We start from the raw sequence: 26,276 nt of genomic DNA on the forward strand, positions 1-26,276 counted from the left end.
AAGTAAAGAGACTCTTCCTACGCGGCTGCCTGCCGTCAGTCAGTCAGTGTTTGGACGGGACGGCTGGACGATGGAGGATTCTCTGTGTGCTCCGGTGATCGTGGAGGGAGACTGGACTCCGGATCAGACCAGAACCCTGAACAACAAACTGCAGCTTTACTTCGGGAGCAAGAAAAAGTCAAACGGGGGAGACTGTGTGGTGCAGCTGGAGGAAGCAGCTCCGAGGGCCGCAGTTTACTTCAGATCAGAGGAGGGTGAGTGTGTGTAGAAAGCTCCAACACAGCGGACAGGTTTACTCACAAATCTGATATTAATACATAATAAAGCTATAAAGAGTCAAATAGTCCCAAAAAAGTAAAGTGACACCGAGTTTAAACACGTTTCTGCAAGTCATGAGGGATGAAAACAGAAAGTAAAAACTTATTACACAAAGAGTCTGTTTACTGTTCATCGGGACAGTTTAAAGAATGAATTCAGCTTGTTTTGTCTTATTTTTATCTTTAATCTTGAATTTGAGCTTTCAGCTCTCCGATGAGCTCAGCTGACACATTAAAACATCACAACTGTCGATCAAACTTCTTTAAAGTGAAGAATTAACACTTGTAAGTTTAATCAGTTTATATTCTCATATTACTTTTATATTAAAGTCAGTTTATATAAACAATGAGCCTGTCAGCTGGCTTCCCAGCATGCACTGCAGCTCTTCAGATCGTCCCTGTTTCAAGATGAGTCACAGCAGGAAGAAAAACATCCCATGTAGAATTAACTCATGAATCTCATGATCAGTGATGGAAAGTACATTTACTGTAGTACAGTTTGAGGTACTTGTACTTGTAAAAATACAATACAATGAAATAACAGCAAGTATACAAATACAATTAGACATTTAGTAAAAATAAGTTTAAAATAAATATCTGCTTTATTACCTTGTTCTTGATCTTTTGGGAAACTTCTACATTTTTCTGACGTAAGTGATTCATGTGATTTCAGTGAGAGAGCGAGTCCTCGCCAGGGATAACCATCAAATCACCTTGGAGAATCAAACTGTCAAGTTACGGCTGAAACCTGCATCAGTAAGTAGAGTTTAGATTAATAAGAAGGTTTGAAGAGGTTTGTGTATCATTTTAATCAACATGTTAGAGTCAGATTAAAGGACAGGTTCACCATTTTAAAGGCTGTCAGTCAATCAATCAATCTTTATTTATATAGCACCAAATCACAACAAAAGTCATCTCTAGGCTCAAGGCACAGGGAACAGGTCTAGACTGTGCTCTTGAATTGAATTTAAAGAGACCCAACATTCCCACATAGGCAGCACTTGGCGACAGCAGCAAGAAGAAACCTCAGGCTCTAGAACCAGCTGTCAGGTGTCCATATGAACAGTAAAGAGGTTTTCCTCACTGTATCATCATATATTATCATTCTTCCTGTTCATACTGGCTATTAAAAGATCTCTTCAAAAGCTACAGTTATATGTCACTCTGAATTGGTTGGGGGTCGCAGGATTCAGAGAGTGAGCTTCACGTCTGAATCCTGCAGGTGTTTTTACCTTTGTGTTAGTGAAAGATATCACTTAAAGGAAATGTTCACAGTTCTTCAAATGTGTCTGTAAAGCAGCAGTCAGGTGTTTATATGAACAGTGAAAGAGGTTTTTCATGCTGTAATCATTCCTCCTGTTCATACTGACTATTCAAAGATCTCCTTCAAACCTGCAGTCATTTAAAGTAGCTGATCAGCTTCTATTGAGCTTCATCAGTGTGAGTTATTCATATCAAGTGATATCTGACACATTTACAGTCTTTTTAGCATCAGATTCCCTCTTAGTGTTTCCCTGTTGAGCTGTGGTGTAACCATAGTAACACAAAGACTTTGGTACTAAAAACACTGTAACGTTGAAACATAGAAGATGAAGATTTCACTCATTCTGACGACTGAAGCTTCATATTAGCTTAAGATCAACTTTTAAATACATGTTTACACAGAAGGAAGACTGTGGGATTAGTCCTCCATCACTTCCATTGTAAATGCATTATGAAGGGATCTTCTAATGGTCAGTATGAACAGGAGGAATGATTGATCAGAGAATATTGACTGTTGGTTGTGCAGCAGGCTTTTCCTTCACTTCTGAGCTGATGGAAAATTCAAGTGATGGTGTCATGATAATCTGGTCTAAAAATAGATGAGTCAATCATGCGCTGATTGTAAACTGATATGAGGAATGTGAAGGCTGCAGCACTTCTTCTTTGGTAATAAGTTGAGCAGAGGAAACTTCCTGCAGGAAGTAACAGTGAGGTCATTCTGAGGATTGGACGGGGCAGTCAGTGTGTTTTTAATCGTGTTTGTGTTTCTTGTTTCCTTTCTCAGCCCAGATTTCTACATTTTCACTAATTCACTCATTTGATGGCTATATGGCTCTTGACTCTTTATCAACCCCTCATTCAGCAATAGATTTTACATAATACTCATCTGACCTCCCCAAACACACCTACTGAGTCTGCGTGACTGCTTTAAACTGAGTCACCTGCTGCTTTAGAGCTAAATGTAAATACATTCCTGTTTGTGACGGCAGCAGGAAGTTGGACTTTAACACTGTTCTTCTTCTGCTGTTGCTGTCTGAGTGTAGGTGTGGTTCCTCTATGACACAGTGATAACCTGACTGACCGGCACAGCAGCCTGGTGCAAACAGATTAATGATGAACTAATGATGATGATATGATGTTTCACTGTGAGGTTTAGGAGACTATAAAAACATCAAGGTGAATAACATGTTAAAGGACGAGTTAACATTTTTCGAGTGTGTGTTAAAACAAGTCAGGAGCCCAAATGAACATTGAAACCTGTTTTTCTTGCTGTGATCATTCCACTTGATTTGACTAACTCAGACTGCTTCACATCTATTTTTAAATGATTGCGTGGACACACTGTGGATTTTATCCTCAATCACTTCCATAGAAAGCACATTTGAAGTTTATCAAATTTGTCTTAAACAAAATTAATATCAAGTGCTGTAATAATTCCATCTGTTTATGGGTCAATGACGTATAAGGATTTAGAACAACTCAATTGTAGAATAATAAAAAACAAGCATATCTAATGCAGTAGTTCAAACATTCAGAATGTTGTGTAACTGAAGCTCCATATTATACATTTGAAATTAAGTGATTTTAGTGGGTTTTTCAAGATTAATTGGCACTGGCCTTAAAAAGAGTCATGTGGTGCGACCATGATTCATCTTGAAATAAATCAATTTACTTAACACGCTTCACATCTTTTTTTTTACAAGTTTTCAGTAATATAAAGTGTTTGGAAACAAAGTATTTGCATTTTTTAAAACATTTTTGTAAATGATGATCTTTTATTTATATAAAGATATTTCAAGATGAATCATGGTCGCACCACATGACTTTTTTTTCAGGCCAGTGCCAATTAATCTTGAAAAACCCACTAAAATCACTTTCAAATTGTAATATGAATTGTCAGGTACACAACATTCTGAATGTTTGAACTACTGCATTAGATATGCTTGTTTTTTTATTCTAAAATTGAGTTGTTGAAAATCCTTATACGTCATTGACCCTTATACCACTACTGTTAAAAAATTAAAACTTTTAATAGTCAGTATGAAGATGAGGAATGATTTCAGCGAGGCAAAAGTTAATTCACTGTTCATATGGACACTTGACTGCTGGTTTAAGACTTGAACATTTGTAAATCTGTCAGTTTTTATCTCTTAAACTCGTTCCTGTTAATTCCTGCAACATTCAATCAAATGGAAATATTCTGGATGTCTTGTGCATCATTTCAGACACATTTCCATCAACCTGAGCCTATTTGGCATCTTTAGAAATTAGAAAATGTAAAAGTTCAGTTTGTAAAAGTAGATCTTTTTGAAACAAGAAATATAGACTGGAGAAATTAAATATTAAGCAATGAAACTAACTGCAAGAGCCAGTTAAACATTAACGTATTGAGTGTCAGTAAAGACGTCATTGGATCTTTATATCATATCATATCATTTTATGAGTGTTCAGATTTCAGACAGTTAGTTTTGTTTTCTAGGAAACCATGACGCTCCTTTTGTTCTTTGCCTATTTTATTTCATTTTATTTGTATGAATGTTTTGATTTAATTTTCTCAAGTGAGTAGTAGTGGATGGAAAAACGTTAAATTTAAAGGACCATTCCTGTGTTTTGTTTTTTTTTAGCCCATTAAAGGGTTGAAGGTTTCATTCCCATGAGTTCTCTATCAGGTCCATTATAAAACACATTATAAAGAACTTTAAAATAAGATTGGTAATAAAGAAACATTTTATTAAATCTGCAATGATGAAAGTTAATCTAGGAATGTTTTGATAATTGATTTTTAATTGTAAGGAACCTTTTTGAAACAATCATTCCAGTTTCTCTATTGTGAAGATTTACCGATTTTCTTTGTTTTATATCTTTGTAAACTTAATATTTGTCACGTTTTGGATTGTTGGTCAGATAAAATAGCATTTGGTGACATCAGCGAGAACAAGAGGAAAATATTTTGACATGTTATGGACAAAACAATTATCCAAATAATAATGAAATAATCTGCAGATGAATTGATCATGAAAATAATAACGTATATTATGCGATTTACCTGAAGTCTCACTGTATGTCCATATGTTAATACATTTGCTGATGGGATATTGTTGTTTCATCTTATTAGCATGTTCTTTATAATGTGCTGAATGATATCTGAGAACTACTTTTCTCACACTTTTCATGACTGGAAGGTGAAATTGTGGCAACAGTTTGAATTCCCACCGAGACGACCAAACTAAAGTCTTTACAGTCTCCATGTTAAACAGAATTTTAGACTTTTTTCCGTCTGCAATCATTTCATTCATTTTTTTGTGTTTTTCCTCCTCAGACACCGACAAACAGTGACGACGTCTCAGGTAAAAGTTTGTCAGTTACCTTGTTCGGCTTTGATGGTCACATTAACGTCACATTGATTTACTCTCATCAGATATTGACACAAATCCTGCTAACATAGAGTATGGTTTACAAGCTCTTTGAAAGGGATTTAAAGGAGAAATTTGACATTTTATTACAGCAGGAAAAAAGGTTTAGATTCTAAAACAGTGAAATACAATGTTTGTTGTTGTCTTTGTTTTGAAATTATACATTTTATAAGCAGGCCGATGTTTAATTTCTGCTTTGGACATCTTATTGTGTTCATGTGTGCAGATAAAACCAATGAAAACAAACACGATTCTCTTTATTCTCAGATTCAGCGGCAGATTCAAAGACACAGAAGTCAGAAGTTGAACCTGGAAATGGAGCTTCTGCTGAGAGCAAAGAGGGTAAAAACAAGCCTCTGTTTTCATTTTTTAAAAACCATAGTAAACTGAAAGAAGTTTAAACTGTCAATGTCATTTCTCATCACATGATTCATGTTGTTGGATTTTTGTGACACTTTCAGCCTCATCTCATGGCCTTCATCACCAGACAGAGTTTGCTGGGTTTTACTTATAAAGTAATCTGTAATCATGAGCTGTGTCAAGCTCAGTTTCCTGTAGATTTCTGGAAAGGACTTCATGTATTTAATGTAATGTTTTATTGTATTGTTTAAATATCACATTTTACTTATTAGTAATTTTCATTTTTGTTTGGGGCTGCATCTTTGTGTGAACAGAGCTACAGATAAAAATATTAATAATAATTCGGCACAATTGTAGGTAAGGCAGAATTCTACCGGTCCACTTCTACAGTAATTAATTAATTATTCAGTGTAATGTATGAGTCCTTCAGTCACTTTACAGCAGGTCAGCTGGAAATGCAAAAATGTGTAATGGAGTTTTTGACAATAAATTAATAATAAATACATATTTCTTTGGGTTTAGGTAGGGCATTTTCGTTTAAATCAACAACTCTTTTCAATCTCAACATTACTAAAGTTGAATAACTGTCTCAGAACTTTCCCCATAATTAATATCAAATGATATGGTTTATATCATCCATTCTAGGAAATTACAACATTAGGAAGTAACCTGTGAAATATACCATTACCCAGCTTTACATTTTTTTTGCATTGACTTGTTTGTCCAAATTTTCCTTTTTTAATGATCAAAACAATGGAGATTAAATATTTTAATGAAAATAATGGTAGTAAAGGCAGATGATGCAGGTTTTTCTTTCTCTTCTCAGAATCGGAGGAGTCCGTTCAGAGCGTTTCGGTGGTGTTGGACAACGTCTCGGACAAAATGCCCAAAGATCTGCTGTTAATGCTGGTGGAGAACATCTCGGGTTTGGACGACAGCAGCCACAGTCTGGAGATCATCTGGGAGACAAACCAAGCCGTGGTCACCTTCAGCAGCCCTGCAGGTAGGAAACATTTGAAAAAACTTTAATTAATAAACAGTTAATCCAGTCTGGATGTTCTAGATTGACACATTTACTAACTATTTCTAGACTATTTAATAGTAAATATAAAAGATGGAATTATGTGATTGATTACAGCAGCATCTTCAAATAAGGAAAAAGGAAAAACACTCCTAATGTTCCTCTCTTCGTAGAGGAACATGCCAGGTCCATTATCACCACGTCTGTTTGCTACCGCCATCGAGACGCACTTTAAAAGTATATAACAGCTTTCCTGTTGAAGGACATGCAAAAATGTTTAGTATCTTGGGGTTTAAATAACACTAAATTTTCATTAGTTTGAAAACTTTTGTATTTTTTGGTGAGATTGTCGATCAGTTGGTTCATCACATCTACCTTCATCTAGCAGGGAAAAACACATAATTACACAGCAGTCCTCAAATGACACCAAATCCACCAAAATATCCTTATTGTACTGTCTGATCAAAAGGTGACACGTTTCTCACTTTGAAATTAAGATAGATAGATATTTATTGTCCCCAGAGGGAAATTCTTTGTCACAAACTGTCAACTACTGATGGGTTAAAGAAACCCCACCAACATTGGAACAATATACATACACACACACACTGTACGACACCACTAAACATTGAGCAACATGTAATACACACATACTATACAAACACCACTACTATTAAACATGAATACGCTGAGAACATTGAAATGTATTTATTTAAGTTGGGTTATATTTATTTATAAAATAGTTTTACATTTGTACAGGTTGTTTTGGTATTTGTGGATTGGAAAATGCATTTGTGATTACTATAAATTACTCACAAATCATCACACACATTTATATTAAATTTTTAGAAAAATGTATAATGTAAATTTCTCTCCATACAAATTGTGATAGAATAAATGAAGCACAAAGAAGCAGTCAGATTGTCAAAGGTGCTGGTAATATTTTATATATCAAACTGTCACATGTCACGTATTCTTAACATGTAGTAAAAAATGTTTTCCCTTTCCCCTGTTAGCCTGTTCCAGTATTAAAGGAGTCATCTTTTTTTTTGTTGGCAGATGTGGAGAAGTTCCTCATTGTGAGTCAGAGCAGCCGGAAGCTGGAGAAACATGAACTGACCGCCCGGCCGCTGGAGGCAGCAAAGAGTGTCCGAGTGGAGGATCTTCCTCCAAATATGGTTAAAGGTACACAGAATATTAAAATCAATGTGTCACCACAAACTAGTCTTAGGCGTAGAGCAATGATAGACAAATAGCCTGTGGGCCAAATCCAGCCCTCTAGAAAATATACATGAACCCTCAATGAAAGCTGATATTTTCACTTTAATATTTTAAATAAAACTTTTACATTATTCTTTACAAATGAAGGTAACAAAATAAACACAATGTGTAAATCTCAATGAATATTTAACTTCTATACTGTCCCCTCAGCAGAGTTAAGGTTAGTAAAGTGCATCCAATAAACCTACCAGGAATAACATTTCCATATTGTTTAAACTCCACAACTTTATCCTATTCAACCATAACAGATTTATATTCACAGACACTAATAGATGGCTGTTAAAGAGAAATGGTGTGTTCATGCCATTTTTTTCTAAAGCAACCATGTAGTGACCAAGTATCTGATAAGATGATCACATTGTGTTGCTTAATCATATTTGTCATGTTCTTTAATCAGTGCAGCCTTTGGTTTAAGTATTCTGCTTATAGCATTTATGCTATTGTAGTTAAAACATTTCTAATTCCTTTCCAGACATGTTGGAGCTGTATTTTGAGAAGAACTGGAGATTGCCAGATTGTATCACCATGATCCCGGATGAACAGGCCGCCATTGTCACTTTCAGTGATTCAAAAGGTTTTATATTTAACTTTACTTCTGATAGAGTAATGACTGATATTTTAGTGTATTTTTTAACGTTTAAATGTTTAGAAGTAGTAAGTCTCATTAAACTTTGGCCAAAAGTGTGTGGACACCCAAATGCTCCACCTATATATGAGCATAGAAAAGAGGTGATAAGGTCTGGCTTGTAGTTGGTGATCCAGTTTATTTAGAAGGTGTTGGATGGAGTGGAGCTCTCCGCAGGCCAGTTAAGTTCTTCCAAACCAAACTGGGAAAAGCATTTCTTAATGGAGGTGACTCTGTGCACAGGGACATTGTAATGTTGAAACAGAAAAGACATAAACATACATTTTGTTGTAAAGCACTTTGAGCTGCATTTCTTGTATGAAAGATGCTATACAGATAACGTTATAATAATAATAACTATCATTATTATTACTATTATTATAAAATGTTGACACAAAGTTGGAAGGACAGAATTGTTGGAAATATTGGATTCTGTAGAATAAAGGTTTCACAACGTTAAGATAAGGGTGTCTACATACTTTGGGCCTTATAGCGATAGTGACAAACTTAAACTTAAAAGAAACTCAGTATTATTTAAATGCCTTGTAGCTACAAATAGAGCAACCACTTATCTGAGCTTTCTCTCTCTATTCCTTGTGTTGCTGCAGTTGTGGAAAGGATTTGCATAAAAGTAGACTATGTGATGAGATCCATCCCTGTGAAGATTTACCCTTACTACGAGTCTCTGAGCACTGCTTTATACGGTGAAGAACGACCAACATGGAAAATGCCTGAGCCCTTCACAGAGTGTGTTCACCATGCTGTCTGGAAATTCCTCCTAATGAAGAAACTGTTAAAAACCATCAACAGTCAGATGCATCCATACTTCTGCAGTGTAGACTTGGACAACCACAAGGTGAAACTCAGCCCTCTTCCGAGTTTGTTGAGGCAGAAAGATGTGACGGCCAGAGATGTGGATAACTGGATGAGTACTGCCCAAAACGCCTTCTGTCAGCAAATGTCTCAGTACACGGCCTTTGAATGTCCAGCAAGCACAGCTGCGTGGAAAGCTGCAGAGAAAGAAATACGCTCAGTTGTCAGGGAAGATGCCTACGTAGTGCTTGATGCGTCCAAGGGGATTTTGACCTTCGCTGGCCAGGCTGACAGGATAAAACACATCAGGGCTCCTGTGGAGAATATCATTCTTAAAGCCATGAGTCAGATTGAACGGCACACAAATGGTGTTTCTGAGGAAATGAAATTGTCCCCTGCAATGTTCTACATCCTGAAGCAGGACGGGTTGCAGAAAGCAGCACTGGACATTTCCCCAGATATGAGCCTCTCTTACAATGATAACACACAGAAGTTAACCATCTCAGGACTCCCTGCAGAGGTTTTCCAGACAAAATCATGGATCTTAGAAAGAAATATGCAAATGAGAAAAAAACACCTGGATGTCCACCCAAGTCTTCTTGACTTTCTCAAGAATGTTGATCCCATGGACATGTCCCAGGATCTGTTCACATCTCAAGGCATCAGTGCTATTTACAGCGTTGAGAGCAAAGGGTTGTTCCTGTTGGGAAGCTCTGACCATGCCCTAAATGACGCACAGAAAAAGATAGAGATGGCTTTGTCTTCTCACACTCTAGATGTTGAAGACCAGGAAGTTCTGAAACTTCCCAACTGGGTTAGCCTGAATCAAAAGCTGTTGGACACCTACAACTCCTCCAGGAAGAGAACAGTAGCCGTTCAGTACCACCCAGAGAGAAGAGACAAAGTAATGGTGGCCGGCTTTCTGAATCCTGTGAAAGAAATCAGCCGCAGTCTGAAGGAATTCATCGTGAACTACTCACACGTTCAAGAAACCTTTCGTGTTGAGTCCTGCGCTGTTGTTCAGTACATGGACAAGAAGAAAACACAAGATTGCTCCAATATTGCCAAAGATAACAGTGTGACAGTCGATTTTGATTCAGAGAGGCCAAGAATTATCATTGCTGGGGCTCGTCTTCATGTTCACAAGGCTAAATCCTGCCTTAAGGAACTGACTAGTGCTCTTTTCACTGACGAGTTTGTTGTGGACAAGCCTGGAGCTAAGAAGTATTTCCAGTCTCAAGGAAGCCTGTTTCTGTCTACAGTAATGACAGAGTTCAGCTGTGTGGTGGTGCTGCGTCCAGATAACCAAGAGGATGAAGAGGAAGAAAACTATGAGGAAGAAAACCAGACATGTTATTGCAAAGTGAAGACTGCCAGCGGAGTTCTCGTTTCGGTGAGCAAGGCCGACATCTGTAACTTCGGCGTTGATGCAGTGGTCAACGCAGCTAATGAAGAATTGCAGCACATTGGTGGCCTGGCGTTGGCGCTGCTGAGGGCTGCAGGACCACAGCTGCAGAAACTCAGCAATGATTACATTGCCAAATGTGGAAAACTGAGTGCAGGTGATGCCATCGTAACAAGTGGATGTAACCTACCCTGCAAACATGTCGTACATGCAGTCGGTCCACGGTTCTCTGACTATGACAGGAAGAAGTCAGTGTTGCTTCTGAAGCTTGCTGTTAAACACAGTCTGAGAGAAGCAGAGAAGGTCAGCTGCTCCTCCGTTGCTTTGCCAGCAATCAGCTCTGGTGTGTTTGGTTTTCCTGTTGAGCTCTGTGCTGAGACCATAGCTGAAGCAGTGCGGGAGTACTGCGACAGTCCAGGAAGTCCAGGATCTCTGACTGAGATTCATCTGGTGGACAATATTGATAACACTGTGAGAGTCTTGGCCACAGCTGTGAACAAACAGTTCATTGACCTTGAACCTACAATGACAATACCACAGCAAGTAGGCGGAAGAGGCCGCGGGGGTTCAAGGTAAATTGAAAAATAATTTCTTATTGTAATGAACTTTCACTTTTAATTAAAATTACTACATGAATTCAGATACGGGTGAATAGTTAAGGGAGCATTTTGCCATTTTGGGGAATCCTCCCGTTAGGTGCTAACGCAGAATCAGATGAAAAGGTGGATATTGGAGTCATGTCTGTGCATCCAGTTCAGACATAAATCCAGGACATGTTTGGCTAGCTTAGCACAAAGACTGATATGAGGAAGACACTGCAAGCCCAACGCATTCAAAGCAGACCAAAAACACCTTCCAACAAAGGATGTGACAATATCAAATGTTCACACAGTGTAGGTAGAAACATCACTATGAATGGTATTATCATGATAGTCATCAGTGCTGAAATGTAATTAGATTATCATAATTGCTTTGGAATTTTCTCTCTGAATAATGGTCTATATACTGCAGCTTTGTTGGATTCCTTAAAAACTAACATCAATCAAAAACAGATTAAACTGTACACAAAAGTAGGTTGTTGATTGGAAATTACTTAAAATGCAGCTCAGTGTCTGTGTCTTATACGCACTTATTCATAGTTTGTGAATTTGTCACAATGAAATTAATTGAGTGCAAGAACTTTGTAATGGGATCTACTGAACCCCAACACTGTCTGATTTACATGTTATATTTTGTTATCAAACAAGCCTGTTAGATCACCACCAATCCATCCAATGGGAATATTTTACTCTTGACCAAAGTGTTGAACCAACAGAAAAAACAACTAACTTGCCATTCCTAGTTCCACACAAGTAAGATCTTCCATGATGCTGGCTGGGTTTAGATGACAGTAGAGCACAAACCTACTGTAGTAATCCACTATAGGGTCAACAAATAGTCAGTTCTACTTGCTGCTAAAAACTAAAGGTCTCCTTTTTAAAGTTTTATTTCTACCACTATTTTGAACCACTTGTAGTTTACTTTATTGTTCACTTCCCTGCAGGGGTCATCAGTGGGGTCGGGGTCGAGGGCGAGGAGGAAATCAGTCCAGAGGCCATTGGTCTAATGAGAGAGGACGAGGAAGAGGAGGAGCACGAGGAGGAGGAGGAGGACGAGGAGGAGGACGAGAAGGAGGACGAGGAGGAGGACGAGAAGGGGGACGAGGAGGAGGAAGAGGAGGAGGACGAGAAGGAGAACGAGAAGGAGGAAGAGGACGAGGAGGAGGACGAGAAGGGGGATGGGAAGGAGGAGGCCCTTGGGCTAACAGGGGTGATCAGAGCCCCAGAGGACACGCCAAGTCTGGAGGGTATGGAGGGTATGACTCTTTCCATCTCTCCTTCTTCTGTTTCTTCTTGGTTTTTTCTCTTCAGGAAGGCTATCAAGACCAGGTCCAACATAAACCCTGGTTACAGAGTCGTGTCTGATTAGAACATGTTTTGTTACAGAATAGTGATAGTTTATTCTTAGTCAATGTACATGCTGTATTTCATTGTACAACTACAATTTTTTAATTGGCATCAAATGCTTTTGTTGACTATTTATGTCCCATTAATACGATATAAGTAGTTTTATTGTTACTGATACATTGTTTTGGTTTTTTGTCCCTTTTGGCTTGGCTTTTATCACAATAATGTTTTGCTAATGATGTAACGCATTATGAAATCCTATTGTGGCCTGGGGAGTCTGTACTAGACACCAACCTTTTCTGAGCTTTTTCTTTTTGGAGTGACAAAAACCTGCACGCATGAATGTTCACTGTGATGACATGAGTCCTGTTCTTTGATTGGCTGTAGGCCGGCGACATCAGTGCAGACTACAGCTGAGGGTCTAAAGATTGTTCTCTGGAAGGGAAACATTCAGGACCAGACGGTGAGTACCAACTGACCCTGTGGTGCCTATTAAAGAATCACATCTGGATGCTACAGTGTTCTATAAACTGCCTGCTATAGTGTATGGATATGTGTAGCTCATCTGTTAGAGCTCAGTTGACAAGCCATTGCCTGTTGTTGTCTTACCATCCATCTCTACACTGTCACTGTGCCGAAAATCCATGAAATGCATTTTTGTTATCTATATTAATTCATTTAAGAATATAATTTGTTTTGATGGAACTGTCTCTTTTAGGACTGTATTCAACAACAAATGTTATTTTTCAGACTAGTAGGTGAGGAACAACAAAATTAGAGAAATGTATTAATACAAATTTGGCAAAAATCACTTGTATATGAAAACGTTTGCTCTGTCTTGCACTAGACCAGACTAGAAATGTTATAGTAGATTTGCTATCTAGTGATTGTTTTGTGAAAAATGACAAATTAAGTTTTGTAAAGTCATAAGTTCAGCTTTCTTCAGTGTTTTTGCTGGATTTCTGTCATGTAAATGGGCGAATACTGCAAACATGGCTTTCTATTTGATTAGTTAATACTTCTGTACAACTTTGTGATTTTGGTCCACAGACTGATGTTGTCGTCAACACCATCTCAGAGCACATGAACCTGAACCAGGGAGCTGTTTCTAAAGCGATCCTGGAGGCGGCCGGGTCCAGATTGCAGTCAGCTGTTCGGTCTGAAGCCGGAGCGACCACGCTGCGGTACGGCGATGTCGTTGTCACTGACGGCTTTGACCTCATGTGTAGGAAGGTCTTTCATGCTGTTTGCCCCTTCTGGGACAACGGAACAGGCCAGGCAGAGGAGGTAAGAGGTTCTAATTAATGAGGTTATATTTTGGGTGTTACACTTGCAGCAGAGTTCAGCATTTAGGTTCAACCATGCGCCAGACTGACTGATAATTGTCCCCATTAATAAGAGGGATATAGCCAACTCCTGCTTCATGTATATTTGTTGTTGTTGTTTTTTTAAATTAAGACAGTTTTGGAATTCACACATAAAAATTGAATGTCAGGTAGCTTAATTAGAAATAATTGCAGCGCCATGAACTGTTCAAACAGCATGGTATTTATTCTTCACATCAATCGTTCGTAAGCTTCTATTTATTGAGACTTTCATGAGCCGGGTATTAAATCAGAAAAAAACAGATTTGTGAAAATTATGCAAAGGTTTTCACACAAATTATGAAAGTCAGAAGGGGCCAAATGTAGCCAATTTAGCTCACCACTGAGTTACATTTAATACATAATAGAGTAACTTAGTTGGGGAATAAACTTGAAGAAATATTCCCCTTAAAAAGTGTATACCACACAAAAGTTTGCCATCTTACTGCCCTGTATCAGTCTTGTTCTCACTGTATCTTCTTTATGACTCAGGAGTTGATATCCATCATCCGATATTGTCTGGAGGAGGCTGAGAAGCGTCACATGACGTCGATCTCCTTCCCGGCCATTGGTACAGGCAACCTGAGCTTCCCCAGAGACCTGGTGTCCAGAGTCCTGCTGAAGGAGATCCACAGCTACAGCCGTAGAAGATCTCCTCGCTACCTGAGCGAGGTGGCCATTGTTGTCCATCCCAGTGACAGCCACACTGTAGACGTGAGTCTGGTTTGTTGAAGACAAGGAGAAGTGTTTAGGTGTGACAACTCGATCATTCAGCCTGTAAAACACAGATGAAATGTGATTAATCTAACAAGAGAATCACAGCACAGTTTGACATTTTAAACACAGATACTGTACAAGCTGTACTTACAAACATTGGCCTCTGATTCTGTGGCTTCCACTGCCACCTGATGGACTGAAAAAATATTTAGTTTTCTGAAGATATGAGGCTTCAACAGTGAATCAAGTGGATATCTTCCAAAGTTACAATTGTTTTTAGTGCAAAGTAGTGGGTCAGACACAATTCACAGAGCTTCTTAGCTTGTTTTGAACTAGTTTTGGTTGATAAATTGTCTCAAGTGAGTTGGTTAAGGCTGAAGACAACATGTTTGAAAATGGAAATATATTGGGCTCCTGGAGTTAGAAACCAGTGAGGTTACCAGATGTCTTTGCAATCTATGAACAAAGGATTCTAAGTTCTGAACAGAAAGTGGGTTTTTTGTATCTGTATTGTTGGAAAAAAATCACATATTTATATTTTGGGAAAATGTTTGTCAGTGTTTCACCAGAGAGTTCAAAGGTCAGACTGGTCCGAGAAACGTTCAACATGAAGCAGAGGATTTTAACGAGTCACCAGTTCGTCAATCTCAGAGCCAATCACAACAGCCCTCAGGTAAAAAGGCTCCACACATTTCTTTCAACCTTTATCTCTAATTTTATCAACAAAATAATTGAAATAACACAAAACAGAAACAATCTGTAAATAGCGGTTTGAGAATCTGAAATCTGTGATCCAAGATTTTAGAGAGAGAGCAGTGAGTTTATCAATATTTCAGACAGAATGGAGACTTTAATCTGAATGTCGACTTTAATAGATAACTGGAGACAGAGTGAAGAGAGCCATAGTTCATGTGCCATGCAGAGAGCTTAACAAAGGACAATTGATTACTCCCTTAACCAATGAGCTTACCAGTGATTTCCCCTACAGATTCTGTCCTTCATGTAACACAGATTCAGTATTTTCTTTTTATCACTGTCCTCAGCGCTTCAGAAGCACAGTATTGGAAAGTTTTAAACACTAACGTGAGCTCCGTGTGTGTGTCTCAGCATCCTTCAGTCAGGTATCGTCCCCCTCCCTCGGTATGTACCGGATGCAGATGGGTCAGCTGACCCTCGAGGTGTCGTCTGGAGACATCACCAAGGAGGCCAGTGATGTCATCATCAACTCCTCCAATAAGGACTTTAACCTCAAATTAGGTGACTGTTCCTCCTGGCAGCACTGGCCCAGTCCAGGGTTTCTTCCTCATCTCCTTCCTGTGTTTGACGATGTTACAAATCTGACGTACTGCCTACTACATACCTACTCTACAGTGATCAGTCCTGTCTTTGGCTGTTGATACAAACCACAGACACCTGACTCACCAATTGTCTTATTTACCCAATGATGGTTTAAGGCTGGTAACACTTTATTTTACAGGTCCTTTAATTTCATTGTAAATTCCTGGAAAATTTGAATGTATTCAACAGTCAGCATTTTTACAGAATGGGTGGTTCAGTTTGGTACAAATGACAGGAAGAAGTGTACAAAAGTGTTAAGTGAATAATGTGAAGTTGGTTGAAAATGCTTAGTCATACCATATATTAGCAAATTCATTCTTTAAAACATTAAATTGACTTTATTTATTATACAATACCACATAACATAACCCTTTCAAAGAAATGTAATAAGAATAAACAGTTATACATAAACTACTTTCAGGAAGTTTAACCGTTAAATACCTACAAATTACTCAGAAAACATATTTAATGGACCAGTAAAATAAAGTCTTATTGTAAAGCAGAGACTCATTAAACTCTTTTATAATTCATCTTTCCCTCAACAGCATCTTTCATTAGTTTTTTTAGTTTTTTCTTCATGATCAGTGACAAAAATATATATTTCTTTACACTTGGATTGAGAATTTGCCCCTCTGATTTATAGCTGAATTATTTCATGAATCTGTTGCTCTCCTTTTATTATTTTTAGGAGTGTCCAAAGCGATCTTGGACAGCGCTGGATTGAAAGTTGAGCTGGAATGCTCACAGATCGGTACGTACCTGGAATTAACTACTATTCATTCAAACGTTTGTTTTCCAGTGCCAGGGTCATAAATGTCATTATCATTGACTCAAAACATGGAAAGGATCCCTATTGAAGTACCTCTGTGTTGTGTGGTTTTACCACAATAACTGTTTAAAAATGGTAAAGATTACCATCTGTAGTTAGTCATCAATCAGTGTTTAACTTCTTAGTTGTTCATTGAAAATAAGTGTGTGTGTGTGTGTGTGTGTGTGTGTGTGTGTGTGTGTGTGTGTGTGTGTGTGTGTGTGTGTGTGTGTGTGTGTGTGTGTGTGTGTGTGTGTGTGTGTGTGTGTGTGTGTGTGTGTGTGTGTGCAGATACAAATAGTCTTGCAGATTTGCATTCATAGCATTATAGCCAAATATCTCTCTATATAGATATCTCTGTCTCTCTCACACACACCTTCAAAGGAGAGAGAGAGATGCAGACCTGTAAGACAATACACATTCTCTATTTGTATCTGCACATACACACATTGGTGTACACACATTCATTTACCAATACACATATATCATTTTTACACATAAATTACACTCTGACACACATACCAACACATCCAGGTCATTTTGGATGCAACCACATGTTTCACTGGTCTGCTGTGCTTCATGTACAGGACGAGCAGGACTGAGGAACACCACATTGTATTTCATAGATCTAAATGTTATGTTATCTGAAGAAAAAAACAACTATTTAGCTGCAGAAATTTTTATTTTAATATTTGTTGTAATAACTTGTTATATCTTCAACTGTCGCCTTTAATTAATGTCAATGAGAACTGGGGTGTACTGTAACTGTGGTGACAACATCGCCTCTGAATCACGTGACAGTCCCTGAACCAATCATAGCACAAGAACGTTGACTTGTCTGAACTCTCTATGTCAGCAGCTCTGATTTAAAGGCTTAGAGCTCCCCTTGGTGGCTGAAATTGAAAACTGCGCTCTAGCAGCTGTTAATTAACCCTTCATACTAAACTACACAGCTCAACTCTTCATTAAAGTTTTTCAATGGAAAAAAACAACAACAAAAGAAAACCATGGCACAAAGGTTGAAGTTAGTCCCTGTGAATAATTATTCTGTTTTAATGACACAACCCTAAAGCCAAGGCTCCATGGTTCCTATAAAAACTAGACACTAAAACATATGGTATGTAGGTATAACTAGAAAATACATGAAAAATATAATGATGTGGATAACGACTAAAACTCCAATTAAAACTACAAATTGAGTAACTTTTTTTGTTTTGTGTTTTTGTTTGTTTTTTTGCCATTGTGTGAACAGTCCTGTTGCTGTGTCCCTCTTTAAAATGTTGTTTCAGTGTGATGTGAGATCCCTTTAATAACTTTCTCCTCCCTTAAATCCTGGCTGTAGTTTGTGATTGCTCCTCTGATATCTGACTTTTTAACTCATGTTTTTAAACCCTGTCACAAAACTCTAATTTTGAATTTAAAACAGTCTTACTCAGACTAGACCCTCAACTGTTTGGTTTCTTCCTGTAGTGAGTTCTCCGGGTTACCAGCCTGGTTCCATGATCCTGACATCAGCCGGGTCGCTGCCCAGCAGAAACATCATTCACATCGTGGGCCAGAAGGATCCTGCAAACATCAAGGACATGGTTTACTCAGTGCTGAAGGTCTGCGAGGAACACAAGCTCAGCTCCGTCTCTTTCCCTGCTCTGGGAACAGGTCTGTTCTGACTTTTATTACCTGAACCTGACACAGATGCTTTGTTTCGCTTTTACTGAGAGTGCTCTTAAAGAAAACTCTTCTCCTGAAGGAGCAGAAATGAGACTCAAAGTTTGTGGTTTCTTTCAAACATTTCCATTTTCCTCTCGTTTGTCTGTTATTCGCTCATTTTTTCATTTCGATCATTTCATTGGTTCCTTGTGCAGCCATGTTGTTTGAGATTATTGGAGTCTTATTCAGATTTCCTAATATTATTCACAAATGTCTCTGTATTATAATAGTCAGAAGGCAAATAAGATGTGATGTGCAGGTACAGTAGATTAGGAAGTAGATTCTGTCAAAAAAGTCTGAAAAACTGAAATCTGCATAGTTTGTGTCATTACCACTAAAATTCAAATTCATCAATCATTAACACCAGACCAGCTTCAAAGGACAGAACTGAAACACATCGACTAAATATAGCCTTTTCAAATATTCATTAATATTTTCATTAATGGAACTACAGCGTACATTATCTTTATGAATAAGCCCTGATATCTATACATATATTTTCTCTGAAAAAACAAGTTGGACAAGTTGTGCTGTGGAAACATGATTCCTAATGATTTCAGTAAAACTGGACATCATTTCCACTTTTATAGATTTCCTTTTAAAGTCACTGAGTACATTCATGTTCCTTTTTGTTAAGAAAATGTTCTACATTTTAAAAAAACCTGTCACAATTTCAAATATCTTGTTTCCGACTGCAGTTTACAGTGAAGAACAAAGAAGCAAATACTTTCATACAATATTTCAAAGGCTTCAATCAGCAAATTTTGGCCACGTATTTAGAGTTGCAAGGATTAGTTATTTGATTGATTACCTAGTTTAGGTTGCATCATGTGCTTCATGTACCAGTGACCATTTTTCACCATTTTCTGACATTTTGCAGACCAAAGAACTAACCGATTAATTGACAGATTAATAAGTATTTTTTTTTAAATTATGGGTTATGGGTTTTTATGTTGATTATTTATACAGTAAAATGATTAGCAATAGCACCACCATCATGACAAACACGTTACTATCAACACTGCTGTTAGGAGAGTAAATCATTAGGAGGTTGTTAGTTAATTTGTTTACAGGTTATAAGTTGGTTATTATAGACACTGCAGTCTGTAGAGGACACCAACATTACTTTAGAGACACCAACACCTATACTGTATCTTAAGGTGGATCTCCTTGTCAAACCTCACATCATCATCATCATCATCATCATCATCATCATTATCATCATCATCATTTCTGGTCCTTGTCTGTCTCTCAGGTCAGGGAGGAGCCGACCCGTCTGCGGTGGCGGAGGCCATGGTTGGTGCGGTGGTGGAGTTTGTGAGGAAGAAGCAGCCGAGGTTTGTTCGGAGCGTGAAGATCTTGATCTTCCAGACAGGCATGGTGAAGGAGTTCCACAAGAGCATGACAAGGAGACAAGGAGAGGAAGTGGAGGAGAAAAGCGTCTTTACCAAGATTAAAGGTATATAAGTGTGTTTTAATGTATTATGCACCAATGGAGGATCTCACTTATTTTGTCTACATCTCTCTCCTTTTTTACGTTTTCCTTTTGATCAAGATGAATTGATGATTTTGTGTGATTTTTTTTTTTACACATGAAGGACATTGCAAACCAAACCAACAATGTGTTAGTGTGTCTCTCAGTACCTTCCTCCTTCCCTACTGTCTGTGGCTCTACTCTCCAAGCCTTCAGGGTCTTACTGAAGATGTAGTTTCTTTAAATTGGCGCACATATATATGTAGTTCATTTAATTTTTTTGCCTTTATTGAAATTAGTTAATTCAGTTTCATCATTTTTTCAGTGCTGACCAAAATGTAAGAAACAAACTTTATTATTTTATGATGTTTCAGACTCTTTCACTGCGTTGTCAAACTTTATTACCGGATCTGGGGAGGAACGCACTAATCGCTTGGTTCTGGATGAGGAGGAGTTTGAACCAACAGTATTTCAGCTGTGTGCTGAGAATGCCAAGGTTAACATGCATTTATTCACTTTATTTCTTAACTCTTTGTTTTAAAGGGAGAAAGTACACTGATTAAAACCTTGTTTCATCTACATTCAGACAGAAATGTAAAACTAGTTAAGTTATTGAACTATTTCTTGTTTGAACATTTGATGCAGAGACTTTACGCAGCTTCCAGAAGTCTTTATGTCACAGTAAAGTTGTCTTTACGACTAAGTACCATTGTACCAGTGCAAAGATCAAAACCAAACCTGTCTTCACTCATGGAGCTTTTCCACTACACAGTTCCAGCACGACTCGGCTCGCCTCGCCTCGTTTTTTTTTGCGTCTCCATCAGGGATAGTACCTGGTACCTGGTACTTTTTTAGTACCTGCTCTGGTGAGGTTCCAAGCGAGCCAAGCCGATACTAAATGTGACGTCAACAGACTGCCGGCCACTGATTGGTCAGAAGAGTTGTCGCTGGAAGAGTCATGAGCTGTCCCACGTAAGAATCAAAGCCGGCATTTTTAAATACCGGCAACACCGTTACGACCATAGTTACAACTATACGGCTCAATTTTCTTGCTTTGTGTGAGAGAGAAAGCCTCATACAGCAGCAATTACACCACTTCCTCAATGTCCTCCATTGTTTATGTGTTTTGTGTCGAGTATAAAACTAAGTCACAGCAGTTTCGTGGAGCCGTGCTATAACGACCCCGCCCACGTTGAGTAGGTACTTTTTTGTAATGGAAAAGGTTCCTCGAACCGTACCGAGTCGAGGCGAGTCGTGCTGGAACAGTGTGGTGGAAAAGCGCCATAACTATACATCTATACCAACTACACTATATGTACCTGACAACCAGATGCTGCAGAGAAGTGCTGGGTGGATGGATAGACTGTTGTTTAGCAGGAAATAGTTTCAGCAACTCTCTTTAAGAACACAAATGATAGTTTTTATTACTTTTATTTATTTCTGTTTCTGTATGGATTAATTAAATGAAGCATGGTATTTATTTAGCAGAAACCAGATGGACTGTATGGAAGCTTATTGAATTTACCAATGAGAAAACATTTGGAGAACTTACCACATAATTATGGTAATTACAAGAAAAGACTTTATGAAAGGAAATTAGAAGATAAGATGACATAATTACAATTTATCATCTGATAACTACAATTATATTCTTTTTTCATTGGTGAATTCAATGTGCTTCCATATTACTTCCTTCAATTAAAATATCAGGATGTAACGATGTATGTTTGCATTCAGTCACTTTAACCATTTCCCCGACACTACAGGCTGTGAGTCAGGCTAAGAAGAAAATTGAGGAGCTGATTGTGGCCGAGCAGGCGCAGCGAACCATCACCGAACCGTTCATCAGTAAACTGTCTCAGTCTGACATGGAGGAGCTGAATACCCTGCAGAGGAAACTGACTGTCAGCATCCGGCTGGACAGGACGCAGGAGGACCAGGAGCCTAAAATCCATCTGGAGGGCCTGACCAGGGACGTGTTTATGGCTGAGTCTGCAGTGAGGTCAGTAAACAGCAACCAAATGAATTAATGACACAAAAAAGCCAAAATCATAAATAAAGCTTCAGTCCAGAACACAAAATGCTTTTATTAGTGTTTTTTTTTCTTCTGAACATTAGAGACATCATCCGGAAGGTGGAGAGGACGGAGAACGAGAGGAAAAAGGCCTTTCTAGTGAGCGGACTCGTCGAATGGCAGTTTCCAAATCGAAATGGGACGATGATGCCGTTTGACATTTACACCAACCTCATCCTCGAGGAGGCTCTGGAGAACAAAGAGAAGCATGTGAAAATCAAGATTAATAATGAAACATACAAAGCTGATGTGAAGTTTAAAAAAGCTGTTTCAGCAAATGGACGTAAAGAGGTGGAGCTGCTTAGAAAAGACCTGAGAGGTGAGTGTTCACATAGTCCTGATTCAACCTGTTTAAACACAAAATTGTTCTTCTGCACAGTGGTTGATTTCTAAAACTAACAAGAGGAATCACTTATTCTATTGTTTTAACAATGTTGGTCCCTTTTATTGGTCAAATTGTTCATTTGGGATTATTTTTTCTTCAACCTCAAAGTAAATACACTATATTGCCAAAAGTATTCACTCACCCATCCAAATAATTGAAATCAAGTGTTCCAATCACTTCCATGGCCACAGGTGTATAAAATCAAGCACTGTTTCTACAAACATTTGTGAAAGAATGGGTCGCTCTCAGGAGCTCAGTGAATCCAGGCGTGGTGCTGTGATAGGATGCCACCTGTGCAACAAGTCCAGTCGGGAAATTTCCTCGCTTCTAAATATTCCACAGTCAACCGTGGTAGGCCACGTAAAATGGAGGAGCGGGGTCAGCGGATGCTGAGGGGCGCATAGTGCGCAGAGGTCGCCAACTTTCTGCAGAGTCAATCGCTACAGACCTCCAAATTTCATGTGGCCTTCAGATTAGCTCAAGAACAGTAACATGGCCGAGCAGCTGCATCCAGGCCATACATCACCAAGTGCAATGCAAAGCGTTGGATGCAGTGGTGTAAAGCTCGCAGCCACTGGACTCTAGAGCAGTGGAGATGCGTTCTCTGGAGTGACGAATCGCACTTCACCATCTGGCGATCTGATGGACGAGTATGGGTTTGGCGGTTGCCAGGGGAACGGTACTTGTCTGCCCGCATTTTGCCAAGTGTAAAGTTTGGTGGAGGGAGGATTATGGTGTGGGGTTGTCATTCAGGAGCTGGGCTTGGCCCCTTAGTTCCAGTGAAAGGAACTCTGAATGCTTCAGCATACCAAGAGATTTTGGACAATTCCCCAACTTTGTGGGAACAGTTTGGGGATGGCTCCTTCCTGTTCCAACCTAACTGTGCAGCACAGAGTCCTGACCTCAACCCGATAGAACACCTTTGGGATGAATAGAGTGGAGACTGAGAGCCAGGCCTTCTCGTCCAACATCAGTGTGTGACCTCACAAATGCACTTCTGGAAGAATGGTCAAAAATTCCCTAAACCTTGTGGAAAGACTTCCCAGAAGAGTTGAAGCTGTTATAGCTGCACAGGGTGGACCGACATCATATTGAACCCTATGGATTAAGAATGGGATGTCACTTAAGTTCATACGCAAGTGAAGGCAGGTGAGCCAATACTTTTGGCAATATAGTGTAGATGCAGTAAGAGTAATCACTCAGTTTATCAGTCAGTTTAAGAATACAGTGGACAATTGAGATGTTTCGTCCACCTTTGTTCTGGAAATAAAAAATATGACCCGAAACAATTAGAGAATAATTATTGAGATTTATCTAAATGTAGTTAGTGTAGGATAGTTCCTGGTGTTAAAAACAAGTTTATTTCCTGTGGTTCCATATTCCTGGAACTTTTTGGTTGGCTTTAGAGTGACTTTCTTTTTACAAAGTCTCCGTGCTGGAGTATAAGGCAGAGCATGTTGCACTAAACTGGTTTAGTTTATCCTTTGGCCAGTTCATTACAGATAGAATATTTGATTTTTTAATATCAGTTCAAATGTGGAATAAAAAGTGATGGCAAGTGATTCAACACTGTTATGAATGATGCTCAAAACTATGAAAATAATACCCAGCTTATGCAAAACTGTACTTTACTTAAAACAAACACTCTTCTTGTTGTTTCAGCAGTTGATGCTGCTCTGCCTGCACATTGGGACGACATGAAAGGCGACCTCCTGAAGCTGTTTCCTGTGACTGCTGGATCTAAAGAATACAACGATGTGCAGACGGAACTGACAAAGACTGGCCTCTCTGCAAACATCATCAGTGTATGTTCACTCTCTGATCATCTTAACTGTATACTGATAACTAATATGTTGATTTGTGATCTCAGGTAACATTTACATAAACAAATCCTACAAATAAAAAAGCAAAACACATTCATGCCCTGGCCGCTGAATAGTTACTGCACACACCAACAAACCTGATTTGGTTTCAGCCAATAACCTTTGTTGCATGTCCATCTCTGTCCCCTTGTTTCCTGTCTGCCACTTTACAATCCTCTATCCAATACAGAAAAAGTGACAAAAAATTATCTTAAAAAAGAAATTGAATTACTTGTCTTCATTGTGATGGCAGATTGAACGGGTCCAAAATGAGACACTGTGGCAGAGCTACCAGCTGATGAAGAAAAACCTAGAGGTGAAGAATAAACACAAAAACAATGAGAAAATGCTTTTCCACGGCACCGGATCCAACTCCATCGATCACATCAACAAACAAGGCTTCAACCGCAGCTATGCAGGAGCACATGGTAAACAAAACCACACACACACCTGTTAAACACTGAGAATATTCTTAGTTAAAATAAACAGTTTGAGATGAATTACTAAATTAGGCTGCATGCCAAGGAAATGGTAAGGGCCTTTTTGACCTCTCAAAGCGCTTTTGTACTATATGTCACCCATTCACACACTGATGGCTGGGGCCACACAGGGTACCAACCTGCATACCAGGAGGAAACTAATATTCACACACTCATACATACAACGTTGGCGCAGACATTAGGAGCAATTTGGGGTTAAGTATAAAAAAATCTAATATTCAGTTTGACTTGTAGCTTAAACACACACTTGATATACTCTGTATCACATATGGGTTTTATTTCAAACCCATCATATAAAACCACACTAAACTTCGTCAGCTGCTTGTTTTGTTTGGATGTTAGCTGATGAAAACTTTGTTCACCAAAGATCAGTATTTTACTCCAAATCACACCGTTTCTTGAGAGCAGTGGTTCCCAAACTGACCACAGAGAACGTTTGGCGTTTTTGCTTAAAAATTACTGAATCAATTATTTGATTAGTTTCTGTTTTGTTAGTTCTCATTTATTTATTGTGTGAAGCTTTCACTGAACTTCTGAACAGCGTTAACATCTATCTAAAGTATTTTCTAAACATACACAGAGTATTTTCACTATCCTTCCATGTTGCAGTAGTGGCAGTCTTCTTACTGAACTTTAGTGACTGGGAATCATTCATGTATGCCTTTAGGTAATAATGGAGCTTGTGCTTTCTCTTATTTTCTGTAGCTGCGATGTATGGCAATGGATCGTACTTTGCAGTGGACCCTGTCTACTCTGCACGGGGTTACTCCAAGCCTGATGCCAGAGGGCATAAGCGCATGTACCTGGCCAGGGTTCTGGTTGGAGACTTCGCCCAGGGCAAAGCTGGACTGATCACGCCGCCCTCCAAAGGCTCTGGGAATGCAGACCTGTATGACAGCGTCACCGACAACACTGCAGGACCAACCATGTTTGTCATCTTCAGTGACACTCAGGCATACCCAGAGTACCTTATCACATTCACATAAACTGCTATTATTCCTCTGTGCAACAACTATCATATATTTTATAGTTTAAATTCACATGAAACTATTTCTACTAATATCAAGCTGCAGTTGCCATTTTCTTGATTTTGTTTCCAAACACTCATGAATAACTGTAGAAGAAACCATCACACTGTATCTGAGTATAAGATTAGTTAGCTGGAAAATGTTTTAATGACAAATAAAAAGACAAACATTAAAACCTTGACTATAAATATTTTAACACAGTGTCATTATTTTCATTCATCCGGAATTCATTACACATTCTTTGTCACTTTCTTTTTTTTGACTGTGGAGACATGGAGCTGTATAGGACTGTTGGCCTCCACCCACACCTCCTTTGTCCTATCTGTTAAATTTCTTTGGAAATACACAAAACCTTTTAGCCAATTGGGAAAAGGTGTGGTTTGAATGAATTAGTATTAGCTTTCTGGTATTTTCGGTCATACCACTGTCACGGCTCTATGGATGGAAATGATCTGTTGCTCCACTACTTTGACTGAAACATCTCAACAACTATCCCTGATCCAGAACCATCACATGTTCACTAAAGTTTTAAATCTAAATTCTGCCTCATGTGTTTGTACTGACACACCAGTATG

General features: G+C 38.6%; 2 protein-coding genes across 4 annotated transcripts in view; one reads left to right on the forward strand and one right to left on the reverse strand.

Moving 5' to 3' along the window:
• Nucleotides 1-26,276, reverse strand: part of LOC133979436 (uncharacterized) — a 1,726,912-nt gene that overhangs the window by 361,167 nt on the left and 1,339,469 nt on the right. The gene's annotated exons all lie outside the window — the stretch shown is intronic.
• On the forward strand, nt 16-25,876 carry LOC133978580 (protein mono-ADP-ribosyltransferase PARP14-like). 3 transcript variants are annotated; one of them, XM_062416845.1, is made up of 23 exons: nt 16-254; nt 991-1,073; nt 4,900-4,927; nt 5,261-5,335; nt 6,180-6,356; nt 7,434-7,559; nt 8,128-8,229; nt 8,889-11,070; nt 12,042-12,353; nt 12,832-12,907; nt 13,495-13,731; nt 14,301-14,522; nt 15,084-15,198; nt 15,633-15,782; nt 16,552-16,614; nt 18,142-18,327; nt 19,634-19,837; nt 20,227-20,348; nt 21,619-21,854; nt 21,971-22,245; nt 23,974-24,116; nt 24,427-24,601; nt 25,379-25,876. In XM_062416845.1, the coding sequence occupies exons 1-23, from the start codon at nt 71-73 to the stop codon at nt 25,657-25,659; spliced, it is 5,754 nt and encodes a 1,917-aa protein (XP_062272829.1). In that variant the 5' UTR covers nt 16-70; the 3' UTR covers nt 25,660-25,876. The 3 variants fall into 3 exon arrangements, with proteins under 3 accessions (XP_062272829.1, XP_062272830.1, XP_062272831.1); XM_062416846.1 differs by having other exon boundaries at nt 23,977-24,116; XM_062416847.1 differs by having other exon boundaries at nt 12,042-12,344.

Source organism: Scomber scombrus, chromosome 4, assembly GCF_963691925.1.
Source record: "Scomber scombrus chromosome 4, fScoSco1.1, whole genome shotgun sequence".
Taxonomy (NCBI): Eukaryota; Metazoa; Chordata; class Actinopteri; order Scombriformes; family Scombridae; genus Scomber; species Scomber scombrus.

Bases quoted from the DNA above. Each gene is read 5' to 3' on its own strand.
- LOC133978580 (XM_062416845.1), top strand. From the start codon at position 71: ATGGAGGATTCTCTGTGTGCTCCGGTGATCGTGGAGGGAGACTGGACT. The intron at 7,560-8,127 runs GTACACAGAATA...ATTCCTTTCCAG, and splicing joins TCCTCCAAATATGGTTAAAG to ACATGTTGGAGCTGTATTTT. The intron at 12,908-13,494 runs GTGAGTACCAAC...TTTGGTCCACAG, and splicing joins GAAACATTCAGGACCAGACG to ACTGATGTTGTCGTCAACAC.